This window comes from Festucalex cinctus, chromosome 5 (genome assembly GCF_051991245.1).
Source record: "Festucalex cinctus isolate MCC-2025b chromosome 5, RoL_Fcin_1.0, whole genome shotgun sequence".
Classification (NCBI taxonomy): domain Eukaryota; kingdom Metazoa; phylum Chordata; class Actinopteri; order Syngnathiformes; family Syngnathidae; genus Festucalex; species Festucalex cinctus.
The window spans coordinates 9150165-9171757 of NC_135415.1; the positions used below are offsets into that span (position 1 = coordinate 9150165).

The 21593-nt window shown below is 39.7% G+C and overlaps 1 protein-coding gene across 1 annotated transcript; it reads left to right on the top strand.

Annotated features, from left to right (window-relative positions):
* Positions 1 to 974: 974 nt before the first annotated feature.
* On the top strand, positions 975 to 20781 carry inpp5jb (inositol polyphosphate-5-phosphatase Jb). Its single transcript, XM_077522544.1, has 13 exons — positions 975 to 1502; positions 7523 to 8028; positions 8397 to 8504; positions 8676 to 8784; positions 13149 to 13265; positions 15180 to 15355; positions 15975 to 16086; positions 16510 to 16619; positions 16887 to 17085; positions 17407 to 17544; positions 18923 to 19006; positions 19088 to 19192; positions 19951 to 20781. Exons 2-13 carry the CDS (start codon positions 7535 to 7537, stop codon positions 20266 to 20268), a joined length of 2070 nt encoding a protein of 689 aa, XP_077378670.1. The 5' UTR covers positions 975 to 1502; positions 7523 to 7534; the 3' UTR covers positions 20269 to 20781.
* The last annotated feature ends 812 nt before the right edge of the window (positions 20782 to 21593 follow it).

Sequence of the window (21593 nt, forward strand, 5' to 3'; positions counted from 1 at the left end):
CAACCAGTCCAGGGTGTCCCCCGCCTACTGCCCAGAGCCAGCTGAGATAGGCGCCAGCAGCCCCCGCGACCCTTGTGAGGAATAAGCGGTCAAGAAAATGGATGGATGGATGGATGGATATATTTTTTTTTTTTTTTTTTCGAAAAATTTGCAATTGCAATTTTGGTGAAGAATTGAAATAAAAACATGATTTCCCCCCCCCAAAAAAAGGAAAAAAATAAATAAATCCAGCAATAGCCTACTAATGACGTTGCCACATACTGCCCCCTGGGCCTCAAGTTAGACCTGACGTGAGGCAAAATTATTTAAAAATCACAAAAAGATTTTTTTTTTTTTTTTTTTTTTATCTCGCAAACACAGCCAATTGTCTGTGGCCTTGAAACTTCTCATAAAAATGTGCCAATACATTTTTATCTGATTTAAAGCAAAAACATTTGTTTTGTCTTAATTTGAACACACACAAAAACAACAACAAAAATCAAAATCTAATCTATTATGATTGTTTAATTGCTCCCCCTCCCTTCTCATGCATGGAACTATTCCACTGCACATGTGCGGACTTGATTCAGGAAGACAGCAGCAAAACAAACCTGTTGGCGCGGTTGTGAGGAAAATGAAGCGGCGTTACCCAATGGGGGCAGAAAAGAGGAGAAGGCGAGAGGTAATCAAACTTTTTTTTTTTTTTTTATCAAAACTACAGTTTCAATTTCAAATGTTTTCAAAGTGACGCCGAATATGTGTAACCGACCGCAGTAAGAGTTGCAGTAGCCCTGCAATGTCTGCAGAAGAGGATGCAGTACAGATGAAAATAAAACTTCTGATCATGTTGGGGCCCCATATGAGTGTGACCCCAAATGACTAAATACGCCCCTGCGTGTCCGTTTAACCAGGTTGTGCTCTTCCTGCTTGTGCACTTCTCCTCTGTGACCACCAGGGGGCGGTGCGGTTTGAATTCTCCGCTGTAGCCCCTTGAGTTTATCTTATCTCGGTCCAATCATGTCCCAGCAGCCGGCGTTTGGTCCACTCACAAACAGAAGCCGTTGGTGTTGGCTCTGAATGTGGGCGTGGGGTGGGGGTCGTGCCTGTGAAACGCTAGTAGAAGGTGTCACTTGGCCGTTCAGTCACACTCGCCTGTTGTAGTCGAGTGTCCTTCACCGGCGGTTTCCGGAAGCGGGGTAATAACAAGGCTGGTTTGAAGGACGCTCGGTGGTAGCACGGTGGTGCTTGTGTCTCTTTAACTCAGCGGGAGGCGGAGGAGGAGGAGAGAGGAGGTTGTGGTTGTGTGTCCGAGAGATGTAGCCTGCTGCCTGCCGTGTGTCTCCAGCATCCACCCCACCTCCTGTGCTCCCTCTGGCCGAGGACGACAGCGGGCGCTGGGATGCCGATGCTGTCGCCAACAACCTTGTCTTTTAGAGTCAACCTGAGAAAGCTTTTTATTTTTATTTTTTTATTTTTTGTAACGTTTGAAGAACAATCAGCTTTTTAAAATCAGCACAAAACAGGTGAGTGACGAATATAAACACCCGCAGGCGTGCTTACGTCATCTTTGTATTTATGCTGTAACAGTGTCTCGTCTATGTGCATGACAATTGCACTGATGTGTTGCTTTTGTTGGCGTTCACATCTAAATACAAGCTTCCGCATGAACTCATTTAACACACACAAAAGTACTGTAGATAGAAAGCTGTTTCAGCATTCATTTGATATGTTTGCTATCCAGTTTGCATCTTGTCATCATTATAAATATTATCTCTAGAAAGAAATCAACTGTTTCTGCCCCATCTTATACCTCAATTTTAACACAAGAAACTACAACAACAACAAAATTTAAAAAAAATGAACCAATCAAAGTAAGATGTTATTACTTACGTTTGTCGTGCATTCACGGACACACCAATAACGTTTACATTGATGTGCCATTATGAAAAATGTGCTTCTCTGGTGTAACAAGTCAGCTCACATACTTATCATGTACTACTTTAAAGTGAAAATGACTTGTGGTTAACTAAAATGACAAAATCTTTTGTCACTGCTGTTGAAAATTGCATACTGCCTTTTTAAGGTCCATACACTTGTCCTCACTAGAAGATCATTCTTTTTAACTTATCATCCGTTATCTTGGGAAAATCTCACCTAATCACTGATTTGTGCGCCATTTATCCACATATGTTGAAGTGAGTTGAGGAATTTCTTTTTAATTAGTGATGCCATCTTGTGGCATCAATAGGCAACCCTTTAGGGAGGGTGTAAAATACACACAGAGGTTTATTGAGCTAGTGCCAGTTTCCACTAGTGCCATTACTAGGCCCAACTATAGGCATGTGACATGCACTAGTAACCTCCAAAACCCTACTTGTTGCACCCAAATGCCCACTAGTAGTTTTGTCTCACTAGTAGCATTTACTGTAGTTGTACTACTAGTATATGTTTTGCTACTGTGGAAAAAAAATGTTGCTAAGACAGTCATTCATTTAGGGCAGGGGTCTCCAAGTTCGTTCCTCGAGAGCCCCTATCCAGCCTGTTTCCAATGTTTCTCTCCACTAACACACCTGATTCATGATTGGGATCGTTATCAGGCTTCTGCAAAGCTTGCTGATGAACTGATCATTAGATTCGGCCATGCTGAAGGACGGAGACATGGAAAACAGGCTGGATAGGGGCTCTCGAGGACTGAACTTGGAGACCCCTGATTTAGGGTGTTGAATTGTCCTACTTGTGAGGATAAAGATCTACTAGGACATGGACATATCAATTAAATGCTCAAATATCTTTTCATATTAATTGCAAGAGCAGTTCTGATATACTTTTACCATCAACCGGTCAAGCTTTTTTTTGCATAAATATATATATATATATATATATATATATATATATATATATATAATACATACACGCACTCAAGAAGCATCATGACAGCACGACAGGGAAACAAGCGACTCTCATCCTCAGTCCAATCGCTCAAATGTCCTTGAAGCCTTTCAGTAATTAGGCCGCATGAATACGTACCCGCAGGAGACGTGAGTCATTTCTTTTGCGATATGCAAATGAGCTCTGACCCGGGGTCACACTCTGGGTCTTGCTTAATGTGGAACTGACAGGACATATTTGCATTATGTACTGTATCATTGGTCAGGTGTTACAGTTGTGTGCTCGATTAAGTTCTCTTATGTCATGTAAACATTCAATTTGTAGTTTTTTATCTTACTAGGTGCTCATGTGTGTGCTTGGTGCATTTCATTTGAGTTGAATTGGCCTTGATGTTGCTCATTCACTTCCTCAGACGTAAAAAAAAAAAAAAAAAGTGATACTTGTGCAACGCTTTTGCTTTGGTCTTGACAGGAAAGAACATGTAGGCAGTGAAGTGACTCCTTTGTGGCTGCTCAGCCTTTTACAGACATGAGTGTACATAAATTAGACTCTTCTAGCTCAAGTTTCAGTCCACTTATACTGTGGATTTTAGTTCCTGCACCCAGGTGAATATCATTTCGACTTCATTATCAGGTTTCCCAACAGTCACGTGATCTCGGTCTCAATAAGCCATTGTCTGTGGATGTTGTAAAGTGTACCACGGGATTTGACTTTTATTATCATACCTGAAGAGTGTGAGTGTGAATGGTTAGTAATCATGTGTGGGATAGAAGATAAATTGGTGGATATTTATTCTGTATTATTAACTAAATAACATCCTATCGCTAAATCTGTGGCTGATCAGGAATATAACGCCCCACAAGATCATCAGAGTGGTTGCCGTGGGTTTGAGTTCTAGGACCTGGAGGAAACATTTCCAACTGTGGCAGCATGCCATTAGCGTGAAGGTCAACATTGGTGCCCCCACCACCCCTCACAGGGACATATGGCCCTGGAGGGCCTAAATGACACCACTCTCTTTTGGCTGTGATGTCAAAATGAAACACCAGGCGATGTGGACCAAACATGATAGCCACTGTTGGAGACTACACTTGCACATGACAGTGTGACTCCACTGTATACACTCAATTGGACGCTTCATGAATAGTGTAAAGCTTTTTGGTCCCGTGAACCCTGTGAGACATTTGTCCTAAGACCCCTTTATCATCTTAACACCAATTACAGTAACTGCTCAGTTTTTATTTGTGAAAAGATTTCACAAAATGTGTAAATCAGGGGTGAACAACGTAAACAATGGAGGAGGCCACAATTTTTCATCAGTGGAACTGGGTGGCCCACATAGGAGCGCATACTCCCGAATCAGATGTATGACAAAAACACTATTTTAAATAAAGACAAAATATGTGCAATTTTTTAAATTGAACTACTCACTGTACAGAATAAGAGTATCTTATTCTTAACATATTAATTTTCAAAATAATGCATATATAAACGTCTCAACTTCAAAGGCATAAAAGCATAAAAGAATATTCCCCCCTCCCCCTGTGTAATCAATTCTCTTGCATAAAAACTTTCATTCAAAGATGCCATAAAAGTCCAGTTAAGGCACTATATATATATATATATATATATATATATATATATATATATATATTTGTAACACTATTATGGGTTAAAAAATACATCCATGTTTTTGTAAGACACAAATTTTTGCAACTCGTCTTATGCTTCAAACAAACTGTCAGCATTTCTTGTAGGGGGGGGGGTCGCTATTTGTGTACTTTTTTGAGACCGATGTAGTGGCGATTTATAATGTGCTACCAAAGACACAAATTTCTTGGTTGGGAGTTTGAGGCTATCTTAAGCGGTCTGCCACCTAGTGGTGGCCACTGTTATTATAACTTATAAGTGATCCTCCCAATAAATATTTACATGTACAAAAATATTTAGAAGGCTACTCCGAGTCTTCAGCTCATCGACCGCCAGTTGCCCATCTCAGTTAGGCACGAGAAATTCAGATACAAATCGCATTGCGTGTTATCAGACTGTGCACATGACTTTTCATTAAGCCTTAACTAACTCAAAAATAAAACCATCAGTAGTCATTCAAAGCTATGGATGTTGTCAGAAACCAACCTGGGGGTCTACACAGGACTAGATGGAGCTCGTTCCTTGAGTTCCTCTATCGTCTCGCCCTCAGGCGGGTACATGTAAACACCATGACACATTTGTTATGATCAAATTGTTCTGCTCGCTCCTCTGCGGACGTGAGCAGAATAGGAAACGCAAATCTGTTCTGACTGTTCCCGGCGCGGAAAATAATTTTTACTCTAGCTGTAAAAAAAAAAAAAAAAGGAAGATCAGCTGTACTGAATGTTTATTTTCCTGTGTGCGGCTTAGCTTCCATGTGACCTCAGGTTGTCCTTCTGACGTGTTCGTGTTTCATTTGGTCAGTTTGTCCTTCATTGTGCATAAGGTAGGATTTCTAAGGTCTGGCGCCATATTTTAGACACTTTACAGGTACTGTTTTATTATCCATACCTGTCAATTATGTTCAAAAAGTCTTAACTGCTTTTGAGTCCGCTTCCACCTCTGATGCAAACGGTGTCTTAATTTGACTTTCTGTGGTGAGATTACAGGAGCCAAAAAATCACAGAGGAGATGAAAGTCAAACAGCAGCTCGATAAGACAATTAGTCATATGATTGAAAGCATGGAAGTTAGATAAAATGGAACACCAGAGGAAGGGGAGAGTGAGGATTAGAGATGGTGGAAGAGAGAGGGGCGAGCGGCGGATTAAATCTTGGAGAAATAGACAGTGCCCCAAGGAAGCATTTTATGCCGCAAAGAAGCCACAAAAATGGGACGACGTCTTGCTCAACTGTCCGCCTCTCCTCTTATCATTTTGGACCCACCCACTGTCCCACTGCCACGTGCGTGAGCACGGTTGAATTGCCCTCCATTCTAAAGCCCTCCCCGAAGAGCCATACATGGAGCATGGGAACACGTTGCTCCCAGACAAAGATAAAAGCCAAGTCCCGGTCACCTTCTCTTCAAGGTCATGTGTAATCGTGACACAGTGCTGTTGTTTATTTATTTATTTTTATTCAATTAATCATTTGTTACCTAGTTTGGTTGGACAGGAAGTGACAAGTGACTTCAGTAAAATAATAATAATAATAATGATGATGCACACAGAATTATGGATCGGGGTCAGGTTGTTACAGCTTTCTAATTTGAAGTTTCATCCACAAGAAGAAATCCATGTCTTATTTTTAGTCATCATTTGTGAAGGCGATATCACAATTGAGAAATTGGATTGCATCTTAACGTCATCGTTTTTATGGAATATCATCTTGTTTTATCAGGATCATCACATTATTCTTAGATACATTGTAACTTGTACTTGGTTATGATTAAAATCTCAATTATGTCTTGGCATTGTCATCCCTCAGCATGGGATGGAATTATTCATGGATTTTTATTTTTTTTTGCTTGACTAAATGGGCTTTAAAATTCCTCCTTTATTGCCTTTCTGGCTGTAGCTACTGTGTCTTCTTGTACTGTGGACTGGCTCAAGCAATTCTCCTTGTGGTTGGTGTGTTAAGTGTTTGTCAGGTGCTTTGAGTCGATAGGAAGTGACCGAGCATCTCCCTGGTTACTGCAGGAAAGGTAGACACATTAAGCAAGAGGGGACTGATGGTGTGCCATGTGCACAGTTCTCTCTCTCTCTCTCTCTCTCTCTCTCTCTCTATCTCTCTCTCTCTCTCTCTCTCTCTCTCTCTCTCTCTCTCTCTCTCTGTCTCTCTCTCTCTCTCTCTCTCTCTCTCTCTCGCTCTCTCTCTCGCTCTCTCTCTCAAGAAAAAAAAAAGACATTGTGTTTTTGTACATTACAGCAATGACAAATATAAATATTATATATAAAAATATATAATATATTGAGGTACTAATTTTGACTCTGTTCAACAAGCATGTTATGTTTCCCTTCATCTGACCATTATCGTGGCTTTTAAACATAAGAAGGGCCAAAACATGCCCTGTGAAAATTAAACTGCGCTGGAAAAAAAATAAATAAAAAATAGCCACCAGAGGGTGCTAGAACTACACAAATGGAAATCAACCTGACTTTTTTTTTTTTTAACAGATGTGCTGCTTTTAATATCGTGACATGAAGACAAACAATATATTGTGGCAGTTTTAATATCGCGATATCACGATATTACCATTATCGTTACATCCCTAGTGATTAATCATGATTAATCAAAATTCTAAAATGTCATTAATCTGACTTAAAAAATAATCGTTTAACAGCTCTTATTAATTAATTAATTAATTAATTTATTTATTTATTTATTTATTTATTTATTTATGGATTTATTCATGCGTTCATTTATTTATTTATTTATTTGTTTATTTATTTATTTTTACGGTAGGTGTCCTTTTGCAATTTATGCTGCTGCAATAATGGGTTTCCAAGGTTTTGAACTAGACATTGCAAGGGGTGAGTCTCAATGAGTAAGGCATCCTGTTGGGTCAACTCGATTTGCAAAGTAAGCTCAATTTACAGTGGCTGGTAATGTTTGGTATTGTTAAAATCTTTCTACAAATTCTTCAAATGCAAACACTGCTTAATTTGTGCCCTCTTTGTGTGACAGAGACCACAGGAAATGGACCAAGACGACCCCGTCCCAAACCAGACGCCAACAGAGGAGTTGACTGAAGTAGCAGACACGGTAACATCTCAAACTACTGCAGCACAAACTTCAGATCCAACATGTGAGCCCACCACGGGGCCGCCCACTGCTACTGCCAGGCCTCGGCGGCCCCAGAGAAGCGCCAGAGTGGAAGGTTCTGTGGACGTATGCGAACCCAATGGTGAACCCACACGAGGCGATAACCAGGGCGAATGCGATCCCGATGGCGCCGCGGCAAGCCATACGAAAGCTGCTTCCAGCCCACCTGTCAGGCCCTCAGGGGACCGGCCCGGCCTACACATCAAAGCCGGGCCAAAAGGTCCGGGGCACCACGCGGTCAGGGCCGCCTCGGTGCCCCACCCGCCTTTAAGCAAGGCTGTGCCCCCTCACCTGTACCCTCACGCCCACAGAGCTCTGTCTGTCGCGGGCACGGCCGACACTCAGGCGCAGACTATGGAGGAATTCAGGCAAGTTCCCTGACCACCACAGAGATGCCACTACATTATAAAGGCACAACAGTAACTTAACACTGACGTCAAACCGGTTTTAAGTTAAACATGCACAAAAGGACAGCAAAATAGCTCAACCACAAGTCGTTGGCTCTGTGGACAGATTAGATTGAGCAAACCCTGTATCCTCCTTGATGTTTGTAAATAAGTGCCAGAATTCCCAAATGATTCACCTTTTATAGATTTCTTTCAGCTACACACTTAAACTGCATACACAAATACTGCCTAGCTAAGTCATATTACACTATAGATGCTAGACGTAGAGTTGAAATCAGTTGAATTACATCATTGCTAACGGTTGGAAATAAATAAGTCTTTGCCCACAGGGTGCACATCATCACTTGGAACGTGGGTTCAGCCACGCCTCCTGATGACATCACCTCCTTGCTGGGCTTGAATATAGGCGATGGGAACACCGACATGTACATCATCGGGTGAGTCCTGTTTGCTCATATACAGTTCTGTCCAGGTTTCCACTGACAGACAGTTATGACTACGGAGCACTGCAGTTATTGTTCGTGTCACAAATGCTAATCCATGAGACGATCAAAGGCTCTTCTGCTTGCTCCTGCTGACCCGTGTGTATTGTGTCATGTGTCTCCAAGGCTGCAGGAAGTCAACTCTATGATTAACAAACGGCTGAAAGATGTCCTCTTCACGGACCAGTGGAGCGAGGTTTGCATGGAGAGACTCAGCCCCTTTGGATACGTGCTGGTCAGTAATAGTTTCTGGTCAGGAACATGTGCTCGCTGATTAAAAATGCAGTTTGGCTTCCATTCTTATGCATTACGTGATGGCTGATAAGGTCCGTGCTCATGGCATTTTTTTTTCTGTGCTGCTGCTGCTGCTGTCTCCACTCAGTTTGTTCCCCGAGCAACAAATAGAGTGATGATTTATAACAAGCGTGTAATGTTAGCGTGTCCGCTATCTTCCGTTCTGTACCAGGCTCATTGGGCACAGTCAAGTTGACGTTGTCTCCCGGTGTGCCTGTGTGCCTATTTTCTTCTTTTGGATGCTTCATTTTATGATTAGCTCAATTATCTGGATACCCAATATATCACGGGGCTCAAAAATAGTCACTTTTCAAGACACCCCAAAACAACATGTTTGTTCAACCATTAACCATCATCTTCATCAAGAGCAACCCATTTTCAGCACTTTAGATTGGTCAATAATTTGTAAAAATAACACTGAGCAGCAGTATAAATTTTTGAAAAAATCTTAAATTTACCTAATTATAACTTATGAGGTATTTGAGGAGAAAAACAATCACATTTTTTTCCGAGTATTTCGTTTTTTGTTTTTTTTTTGCTTTAGTTTTTTGAGTATGTATTTCTTTTTAATTTTCTGTTCTATTGAATATTTTGTTCTGTTTCCTGAGTAATTTTTTTTTTAATAATTATTACAAAAAAATAAAATGGAAAAAAAATACTCAGAAAAAACAGGGGAACAATTTACTCAGAAAAATAGAAAAAAATGTTCAGAAAAATAATTATTTGAAAAAATACATACTCAAAAAAACTAAAACAAAAGAAATACTCGGAAAAACAAAAATACAGTTTTAGAAACGCATCACAGTTCAATACAGTGAATTAAAATCGCAAAAGTAAAATCACTGTCATGAATGTCGTTCAAGTATTGTTATTGTTATAAAGGCAGATTACTTTAATTTCTTGCATTTCATGTAATGTACTGTTTCTCATAAATTGTTTTGCTTGTCACAGTTATCTTGTCGAATATCATATTGACTATACATCACATTATTATCTTAAACATGGAACATTGTAACGCTACAATTAGTAAACAAAAACGAATCCTCTTAAGCGCTACCTTGCGTGTCGACATTTTCCGTAGCTTGCGAGTTTTAACAGGACATACCGTTGCAAGCAGCTGCTTTTCCTGTATCCTGTTGTGAAAGGATGTTTGCTGGTGCTGTTGGCGTGGTAAGCGACGTAATCGTCTATGTGAGCGTGAATCAGCTGTCGAGCTGAAAGAGTGAGACAAATGTCTCCCAGGGTGCTGTTTTATTTTTGGATCAGAATGTTGTCAGTGTTGATGGGCCTCTGGCAACAATGCTGATGTCTTCCAACTCTCCTGGTCAGCTACATGAGGTGAAGTCTCTGTGAAATAATGTTAGCATGCACTTTGTGTGGATGTTGAACCTGGTATGTTCGGTAGCCTATGAGAAATGGGCTGGGCGATTTGCACCCCCTTATGGAGTTGCACTCTGAGAAGAGTGCAACAATCTACTGTTTAATCATTAAGTTATTAACTCATCCACTCCCAGCAATTTTGACTGAAGCAACCCCTTTTGCTCTCAGCTGACTTACTGGATTTTGACTGATTTTTCAAGGCCCACAGAATATTGTGTTCTATCCTTATAAAAACCTACCAAAAGAAACATTAGAGTCTCTTCTTTCATCAGGAAAAAAAAAAGGATATTTCTGTCTGTTACCGTTTTTCAGCAATAAGCATTAGAATATAGCTTTCATCATTATTCACAAATCTTACAATGCCAATACTTGTTTCAATGCCACTGCAGCTTTTTCTACAATGACATTTTTTTTTCCAATACCAAATCTTATTGACAGCGTTGTGGCTCCATATTTAAAACAGTGGGGAAAAGTGGTCATTGCAACATGGCCCTGGTTGATCTCTTATACTCTGCTGCCACCAGCTGGCCGTTTTTGTAATAACTACCATTGCTTCAAGCATTCTCTTCAGTTCAGAGGCTGCATCAAAGCCTTGTGTATGCTCCTGCATACAAACACATAAAAAACGTATAAATACATCTTTGGGAGCATGGTAATATTTAAAATAGAACGTATTTAATATTTATACATTTTTGGGAGAGAATGAGTTAAATACCAGCCACTTTCAGACCTTTCTTTACACCGCCACGTGAAAAAACCCCCAAATAAATTAACAAATGTTTTAATGAAATTAGAAGGTCATTCCAGTGTGTGTGTGTTGTTGTTTTTTTTTGTAATATGTGCCTGTGCATGTGCTGGGACGGCAACTGCCCAACCCATATTATACTCTCCAAGTTTTATGAACGTGTTAACACGTCTGGACATCAGCCAACGTTACACAATAGCTGGCTGTGACTGTTATCAGCAACAGTGCACAAGAGGCCTAATTTCTGTTTCACAATGCAGCAGCACTGGAGACTAAAAATGAGCCATTACTTTTTACAGCGCAAATGCATTTAATATTTAATACATCATTATCCTTGCACTGGATGGTTGCTATCTTTTTGTCAAGTTTGTGGAACTATCGGGGAGTTTTTGTTTGGTCCGGTGGTGTACGTATAAGGAATGCTCACATTTGTGTAGTTTGCAGTGGTATAGGATTGCATAGAGTCACAATTTTTTATTTTTATTTTTGGGGGGGGGGACTGTAAAGTGGTAGCTGTCTCTATACCATTATAGCTACAAAATTAATTGTGTTAATGAAATATTTGTTTTGAATATCTCTTGCATTGGAGCTCCTTCGATTGTGCAGGTGTACTGTTGGTGTTGGACCACTTTACAGATCAGTAGGAATTATTATGCAACAAAGTCGTACATCTAGCCAGTAATAACACAAGCAAGAGGGTCTTCAGTCACGTGGAGATGTGCGCATCCATTACTGACCACAGGGCATTTCAGGCTCAGCGTGATTATGCTTCATTGGCCCGCAGTTGGGATGAGTGGACTAGTGGAGGAGAATGGGAGGGGGGGGCAAAAATCACAGTAGATATCCATTGGGGAGCTTGGCATAACATGCAAATACTTCATCTTGTTCTATTTTAACCAATGCACGTGCTTTATTCACGCATCTCCATTGTGAATGGTACACGTGATGCTCAAAAATGTCAAAATATGCATAAGATGGTGTAAATGCAAGGAAGAGAGAAAGAAAACAAATGACCGTGAGACAAGTGGCATTTACTCTGAAAAGCGGTCTTCTTCCAGGGTGGGCTGACCGCGAGCAACAGCCTGGTTAATGTGTTTTTTGTAAAGTAGTGGTTACTGAAGTGGAGGTTCAGGAGCATCAGCAAGTTGGGATTGATCCCCAAGGCGTGGAAAATAAAATTGTCTCATCAAAAATAATAATAAGCAATTGGTCTGTCTTCTACAAATAAGGGGTCAAAAATGGTTGTTAGGTTTAAAGATAAATATAACAATATATAAATGGTATTTAAATACTATGGGTGTCGCACTTTTCCTCACAGACCCTGCTTAGTTTGGGAAGACGAATTCAATATTCCAATTTTATGGAAGTATTATTTTAAAATAGCTTATACTACCTCCGTTGAGTCATACTTCAGAATATTTCAACTTATTTATTTATTTTTAAATAAAATAAATTGGTATAAATGGAAAATAGAAAATGATCCTGTCGAAGAGGAGGATCTGCTACATTTGTTTTATATTTGTCCATATATTGCCATGTTCTGGAGGACAGTTCAACTTTGCTTGAAGAAAATTGGAATTATTTTTGGAATTACACCTATGAATATAATGTTTAGACTTTTTGAAAAGAACTGTATGCCTTTTTTGAATACCATATTATTGTTGGGTAAAATGTTTATTTTTCATTCTAAAATAACACAACATTTATGTTTAAAATATTTTAAAAATCTGATTTATTTTCAGTATAATTTAGAAAAGATAATAGCTGTAAACAATAACAAACTTTCTGAGCATAATAGGAAGTGAGGTGTTTGCTTAACAGAGATAGAAATATAATTTAGGATATATGTGGTTTTCAATATTACACTCTAATGTTTGCCCCTTTATGTTATTTATCTATTTATGTGTTTATTTATTTTTTGCAGGGTGATGTTTTGTTTGTTTTCTTCTCTTTTGTCTCTGAATATGAGGTTTTTGTGTGTGTGTTTATGTGTCAAATTGTGGGAAATAAAATGGGGAAAAAAAAGGTTGAGATTGAGATACGTACAATTTGTTTATTGAAATTCAAGTGCTATCTGACCCATAAAGCTGCATTGTTTCACTCTGTGATATTTAACTTTTTCAGAATCATGCAAAGCGTGTGATTTTCATAACTGTCCATGTCTCCCACATTGTCCTTAGGTGACCTCCCAGAGGATGCAGGGCGTGTTGCTGCTGGTTTTTGCCAAGTACTACCATCTGCCCTTCCTCCGTGGAGTCCAGACGGAGACCACCCGCACTGGCCTGGGGGGTTACTGGGTGAGACAACCACTCACACAGTACTCTCGTTAGCACTTGAATATGAGAAAGCATTACACTGTAAAAGAGACAGACAGTTGTGTGGCTAAAACCTACATATGCACTCAGCAGCCACAACATTACGTACACGATTTAATGGGATCTGATACAAAAGAGCTACAGTTAATGTTTTGAGTGACAAAATGATTGTTGGCTTTGTTGTAGGGGTGTGCAGCATTAAGCTATATATGCAGCAGATGGTATGGTAATTGTGCTAACAGTTGTTGATGACATAATCACATTTGCCTGAGTGTGAAAATGCTTTCAAACACGTCTGACCATGGAGCTGCCACCTGCCAATACGTTGCCTCCACATCGAACAGAACACATCCAACCTACTTTCATGGCCGCTTGGGAAAAACTGTATCAGAGGACTTCTAGGTGTTAAGCTAATTTGCTCCACACCAGCTAAAGTCCTTCCACATTGCAGATCTGCATCTCCGAGTCACTAACCCCGCCTCCATGGCACAAAATAAGCTACACTAATGAAAGTTATGATCACTACACGAAGAGTAAATAATAAGCATGGGACACACCAAATAAAAAAAAAAAAAGACAACAAAAAAACAAAAACAAAAGTGTAGAAGACAGAGAAGCCGTGCTAACCCCTAAGCTAGTGTGAAATGTAGAGTAATATAACAGAGTAAAGTACATTTTAACCAAATTTGAGTAACTGACAATGAATGTCAAATTAGCAGGTAATTCAATAAAATGCCGAAAGCGAAAATAGTGCAAAAGAAAAACTAAAACGAATGTTATCACAGACTGTATTTTGTTCCCATGTCGTACCATGATGTTGCCACAAACATCAGCCAGGAGTCCAGGACCTTATGAGAGCAAAAGTATTTTAATATATTACTCATGGTATCAAATGTTTGTTTTAATTGTTAATTTTGAAAATTACAAAATTACATATATCGATGTTTTGTTTTTTTGCTATTAATTTATTCATGTGTTTTTTTTTATTATATTAATATTAAATCAGTGTAGCTTTGCTATGGGACTATGTAGCCTGTTCAGAAATACTTCCATGTTATAAGATATTGCGATCATACTGAGGGGTGTTTCTAATATTCTGTTTGCCTAATTTGGCTTAGTACCAGTAAACGTATAGCAGAAGAATGAATGGAGGGATTTTGTCTGCGGATGGTTACACATCCAATATTTATGCACCACAAACATCCTGACTAGTTGTGCGTATATTGAACCAAGCTGCATGCTTTCAACTTAAAACAGTATTGAGAATGCTTGGCGTGTAAAATTGTGATCATGAATTTGTTTCTTTCAGCTATACTGTATACTCACTGGACACAATGCGAAGCACATCTGCAGTGATGTTAGATCTGATAGCCATATTTCTAATATTTGGATAGTCAATCAAACAAAAAATAATCAAAAGGCAAACTACAGTTGAAAAAAAACAAAACAAAAAAAAACGTTGCAGCACATCCCAATCATGCAAGCACATGCAGATAATTTGGCCGCATTGTCCTCATTGCTGAGGGCTTGTCTAAATGACTGCCTGCACAGTTATGCAACCCGGACTTCTAAGTTAAATCCTGCCGTTGTCCCGAGTGCATGACAGGCGTCAGCACATTCTACACGTTTTACACACTGACGCGTCTTTCGTGATTCAATGAGGCGGAACATTGGGGAGAACAGGGGCAGAATATGCGCACGCTCATCTACTCGTACTGCTGTACAGTTATGTTTGCGTATTCTCTAACAATGAATACATTTTCTGTTACATAGCAGTAATAACATACACACAACTAGTTCACATATTTAAAATTAGTTATTCCCCACTACTTCGATTATATTGATTGAATTGTTTTTATCTGAAGTAATCAATTCCTCTCCGTCTGTGTGCCGTAGGGAAACAAAGGTGGCGTCAGCGCCCGCATGTCAGTGTTCGGTCACACTATCTGCTTCCTCAACTGCCACCTGCCGGCACACATGGAAAACTCGGATCAGCGCATGGAGGACTTTGAGAGCATCCTGCAACAGCAGCAGTTTGAGGGCCAGGCGGCCTCTGGTGTCCTTGACCACGAGTAGGTCACAAGCACTCACGTAACCTCCTGACTACCAACAATTCAAATTTGTCCTCTGTAGTGGACCTTTTTAAACCTGAATATCTCCAACCCATTGCACATGATTGAATTAACTCATTTTGTGCTCTATAGAGGACATTCAGAGCTTTCCAATAATACCAAATGTGTCGGGGCGGGGCTTTGCTACCTTTTGATTGCATCATAAAAGAAAATGGCTTCCCTCAGTGCAAGCACTTTTTAGGGAAGAGGAAAAGTAAGTGTATAACACTTTTTATTGAACAAATTTAGGCTTTAAATCTTGTTAGCATGTTTTCTATGAGACCCTTAAGAACACATTAAAGTATTGTTTGAATTATTTTAACTGTATTTGAGCCTAGCATTTCAGTTTTAAAAAATGTCCTCTGTAGTGGACACATCATAGCTTAAAAATAAAATCTTTTTTGTTTTTCAAAAATTTATTTTGCAGTATTCCAGTTACTTCAATAACAATAATTATACAATAATTATTTTACAATAATTACTTCAATCAACAATATATTTTTCCTGGTAGTCGGGAGGATATGCTTTTAGGATTTATTTACAGGAAAAGAGTGTAAAGTAATATTAAATTGAATTACAGTGTGGTGTTCTGGCTTGGGGATCTCAATTTCCGTATTGATGACATGGAAATGCAAGTGGTGAAAACGGCCATTGACAATAACAAACTGACCATGTTGTGGGAAAAAGATCAGGTAAGAAAAAAAATCATATTTACTGTATCTTTCATAGGAGAATTGAGCGAAAATGACAGAATGTAGGAAAATACTGCACTTGTTGTTGTTATTAGTTACATTTTTTATTTTATTATTATTATTATTATTATTATTTGGGATGGGCGAGTATTGATACTAGGTACTACTAACTATTACTGAAATCAGATACAAGAAAAATTAAAATTTAAATTTAAAAATTTACAAAGACCACCTAAATAATATCACCAACAGTTATTTTTTGTGACGGTGCCAATCAAAATTGAGCATTCATGTGCTGATGCTAATGTACTTAACGTTAGATTTTGTGAAGGTATACTGTAATTATGGTTGGCGCCACTAGAGGGTGTAAGAGGGACCCAGAGAAAATCACCTGTGACGTTAACGCCATAATTACTGTTTCAGTTAAACATGGCAAAGGACAGTGAGACGGTGTTGGAGGGATTCCAAGAGGGGCCCCTCAAGTTCCCCCCCACGTACAAGTTTGATGTTGGGACAAACGTATATGACACAAGGTTGGTGTTGCCGATCAAACAACTACAGTGGCGTCAGAGCACATCTAACCGGGGGGTGCATTTGGACATCAATAAATGTATGAACATTTTCTTTCACACTATACAGATTTTAAAATGATAACGTTTGACACAAGACTGCGACAGCTGTTAATTCTTAGCCACTATTCACATTCCTCTAGAATGCCGCCATCAGATTTGATTCAACAGCTTCATTTGAGGAGATGTTCTGTCTTTTCATCTCATGACTCATCCCCCCCCCACCCCCAGCGGAAAGAAACGTAAACCCGCTTGGACCGACCGTATCCTGTGGCGCCTGAGGGCCACGGTGCCTGCTGCCAGCAGTGGGAAGCATGCGTCTGTTCCGGGGCTGACCAGTGGCACCAAAGTAACACAGCACTGCTACAGAAGTCACATGGAATACATCGTCAGCGACCACAAACCCGTCTCTTCCATCTTTACCCTGCAGGTGAGCATACCTGACTGCCTGTACAAAAATTCAATACTCTATATTGCTTTTTAATATCTGCATATATATAAATAATAATTTGCATTGCTCTGCATTTATTTGTGATTTGTTAACTTTTCTATTTATGAATAATTTGATTTTAAAGAAATTTAAATAGATGCTATATACAGTACTAGTATGAAAATTATTACAGAAACATAGAACATGATATTGGTGACAATGCTATGCTGTTGATATAGGGCAGCGGTGGAATAAGATTTACATTAGCAGCACCGCACATTTCTTGTTTCATCAAATAGTTGTGATTTCTTTCCTCTCCAGTTCCCTTACAAGGTGGATGTTCCCCTGGTCTCAGTCTTGGTGGAGGATGAGTGGAATAGTATTGCTGATGCTATAGCCAAGTTCAAACTGGCACCAAACTATTCGCGCAGCTCCTGGGATTGGATTGGACTATATAAGGTAGAAACCATACATTACACTGATCCGATCAGCCGATATTTGGTATTTTATGAAAAATTGGTGAGCGACTGTAATGTCATAATTTGTGCAATCAATCAATGACATCATTGATCGGATCCGTAAAATAAGACATTCGAGCAAACAACCTTGTTCACACCTGGGTCGTTCTGTGCTGCCATACTTGATATGTGAACCCGAAAGATAATCTATTTTTAGCCATGTCGTGTGTCTTGTGAACGGAAAGAATTTGCTCTTGGAGGTGGAAATTCCGCCTCCGTGTCCTTGACCATCCAAACACAAAGTAATAACATTTGTCTGTTTTTCTTTTTGACGAAAAAGTCCAAAAATTGTATTCATATATTATTATTATTATTATTATTATTTTAATTTTAATAAATGTAATAAATTTTATTTCCACCACAAAAAAAAAAAAAAAAAAAAGATAGCTAGAGTATGTGTTGTTTATGTTATTTTAACATCTCTTTAATTCAACATTCAGCCAATCACAAATGGACGTGTGTTGTTTTAAAGCATTGTTTCTCAATTCCGGTCCTCAGGCCCCCCTAGCCAGCCTGTTTTCCATGTCTCCCAATTGCAACACAGGTGAGGATCGTTATCAGGCTTCTCCAGAGCTGGTTGATTAGCTGTCATTGGAATCAGCTGCATTGGGAATTGGGAGACATGGAAAATAGGCTGGCTAGGGGGGCCTGAGGACCGGAATTGAGAAACACTGTTTTAAAGTAACGTAAATACAGTAATTACATTGTTGACAGATGTACAAAACTTTTGCTAAACGAGGATATGAGATATACTGTGATCATACCGAACATCCATCCATCCATTCTCTTAACTGCTTTTCCTCATTGAGTTGAACTATTCTTGCGATGTGATCACATATTGAGTCGATAGTTTGCGTAGATAAGGGTGAATGTGTGCCGCAGCTAAACAACATTCGAGACTGTGCTTATTGTTTATGGACTTGTTTTCAGCCGTCGAACTAAGATAGCAATAGTATTTAGCATTAGCATTTAGCCAAAATATTTAGCAAAATCCCCAGCCCTCCGAATGACTGCTGATGTTCATGCTATATTTTCTTCATTAATATACAAGGACCTGTTAGTCGTTTTTGAAGAATTTTGTGGGTTTAAATTATTTTTTCTAATTCATTTCAATCGGCATTAATTATACATAGATTTTTGCTATGCTATACAAGTTTTTATTTCTCCATCTTCTGATTAAATCGTGTTCGAATCTTTTTTTTTTCTTTTTTTTTCCTTTTCAATTCTGTTAATCAACCCAAAGATCCTGATCATATAAAACCGAGTAGAAACCTACACGGTGTACCAGCCATTAGTGACTTTTCCCTATGCTGTCTCAGGTGGGCTTCAAACACCACAAGGACTATGTGGGATATGTGTGGGCCAAACAAGAAGAAGCAGATTATCATCGACAAGAACATCAGGTACGCTGGCCGAGCGCTGTGATCAACTAAAAAGAAAGCTTCCGCTCACATTTAACGAATATCTCACAAATTGTTTTGCAGGTAACCTTTACAGAAGAGGAACTGCCCAAAGGCTCGGGAGATTTTATCTTGGGTTACTATAGCAACAACATGAGCACCATCGTGGGTGTCACGGAACCATTTCAGGTAATCACCAACAGAATATTACAGAAGAGGATTAGGGCCAGTGAAGAGAAAAACAAGGTTGGCAGGATTCTGACTTTATGCTCAGAATTCTGAGATTAAAGTGAGAATTCTCACTTTTTAAAGACAATTGTGAGAATAAAGTGAGAATACTCACTTTAATCTCAGAATTCTGACTTGGTCTTAAAGACTTAAAGTCAGAATTCTTAAAGTCTTAGTCAGAATTCTTACATTATTTTCAAAATTCTGACTTTAAAGTTTGAATTATTTTCACTAGGGATGGGCGAGTACCGATACCAGGTATCGTATCGGGCCGATACCAGCCTTTTTTCAAGCACTCGAGTACTCGTGACGCAGACGAGTACAAGCGACCGATGGCAGAGGGGGAAGACGTTAAGTGAGTCCTCCTTGCCTGTAACTGGCGCTAGCTTGCAGCAGTTTTTCACCAAAACTTCACCGGTTTGGAAATACTTCAAAATTGTGAATCTTAAACTAAAAGATCATTTTTGTGTTTTATTTTGAGTGTTAAGACTATAGAAGAGTGACTCTGCTGGTTTTTTTTTGGTCAAAATTAAAGTGTTTGTTTAAAAATATCTTTTAGTGATTTTTTTTGTTTGTTTTGTCAAAATGTACTACTGGTATCGGCAGTTGGTATCGGTGTTGGTGAGTACTGAGGGTCTGAGTATCGGTATCGGTCTGAAAAAAAGTGGGACGAACATCCCTAATTTTCACTTTCCCTCCTCTCCATCTTGCATGCACAGATCCAGCTTCCCACATCCGGCAATAACACCAGCTCCTCAGACAGCTCCGACTTCAGCTCCGAGGACGACAGCACTGTGGTCCTCACAAAGTCCGGCTCTCGCAGTCCCAGTCCCCACAAGGCCAAGCACCACCGTCGTCGCAGCGGCAGCCGCTCCAGGAGTCCCTCGCAGGACAAAATGAAGGAGCTCACCGCCACTGACGAAAAAGCTCCACCCGCCACCGCGTCGGAGTGCGAGTCCCTAAATCGGCCAGCAGAGGGCACCCAACAACCTGCTTCGGAGGGGGACGGCAAACCCAGAGAGGAGACGGGAGTGTGACGTTGTCTCATGGCTGAAAAGCAAAAAGTGGCTGTCTTTTATTTCATCTGGAAGTTTGCAGTTTGGGAAGCCATCTTTTCAGGAACAAACGCCAAGTTCCTCAAGAAGGTTTGCTTTGCCTTGAATTTTTATTCCTAAGTGTTTCACTGTGTCCTGCATTTCCTCAGCCTTGGTACATCTTTTGGTGCAGACAAACAAGCATAATTGTAATTCAAAAAAAGTTTTTAAGGGCATTTTCTCACCTTGTGTTAGCCAAGGTCATTAGCTTGCTATCATCTACCATTCCCTTTGGAAATCACAACACATACATATGATTGTGTTAAGTGTTTTGTTTTTTTGTTTTTTGTAGTAACGTCTCAAATCATCATCTCTTCTGGATGGCTAATCTCACAACAAAACAAAATACGTTGGTCTTTAGGTGGGTTCTCCTACCAGCCATGTCAGCAGCATTGCACATGTCAGAGCGGAGAGTGAGCGTGAGCGTTAAGGGCCTTTAAATAGACCCCCCCCCCCCCCCCCCCCCCCCCCGCCCCGAACGAGTGCAGCGAGATGTGGCGTCCCATGGGTGGATCACTCTCAGCTGACACAGCGCAGCTGTCCTGCCAGGACTCATTTTTATTGGCTGCATGGCAGCTGATATTGTCAAGATAATTACGATGGCGGCAGCAACAACCGCAATCTGTTATTTGAAACAAATTAGCGCCAAATAAATCACCAGAAATCCCTTTTCCCGTGATAGCATTCTCAAGTAACTCTACCATGTAGAGCAGCTACAGGGCTTTTGCGTTTGTACTGTGAACCCAAACTGTCGCACATTATTATGAAATATCCGAATTGCAATGTGATATTTCATAGAAATACATTTCTTGGTCCAGTTTAATTTCATGTCCTGTGTCTTGTTCTGTTTGCAAAGATTCTCCTTCACTGATCCCAAGTAATTATTTGACAGTACAATAGTTATGTGACCTTGTTGGAGTGTGATGTCGAACACACTTTGACCCTTTAGCATAGGGCAGTATTGTGTAGCTGTTACCTCAGTGTGTATGTCTAAGATTCGGTGTGTGCGTGCGCGTTTTTCTGAATGATTGCGTTTGCATGGCGTGGACATACTCGACATTCCAGTACTGTGATTTTTGTGCCGTCAAGTGCTGTTTTGGACTCTGTGTCATTTTGTGAAGGTGGTTAGAACATTAGAAAAGATATGATGGTTCAAAATTGTACTTTCTGTGTAAGTGTTAGATGAAGAAAACTACAAGGATAGCTACACTTGCATAAATCTGAAGCTTTTGAATGATTTCAAAGTGTAATAATGTATTTTATTTATT

Excerpts from the sequence above, each read along its gene's own strand:
- inpp5jb (XM_077522544.1), top strand. The coding sequence starts at position 7,535 with ATGGACCAAGACGACCCCGTCCCAAACCAGACGCCAACAGAGGAGTTG. Across the intron at positions 8,785-13,148 it reads GCCCCTTTGGATACGTGCTG|GTGACCTCCCAGAGGATGCA; the intron begins GTCAGTAATAGT and ends CATTGTCCTTAG. Across the intron at positions 17,545-18,922 it reads ATTGGATTGGACTATATAAG|GTGGGCTTCAAACACCACAA; the intron begins GTAGAAACCATA and ends ATGCTGTCTCAG.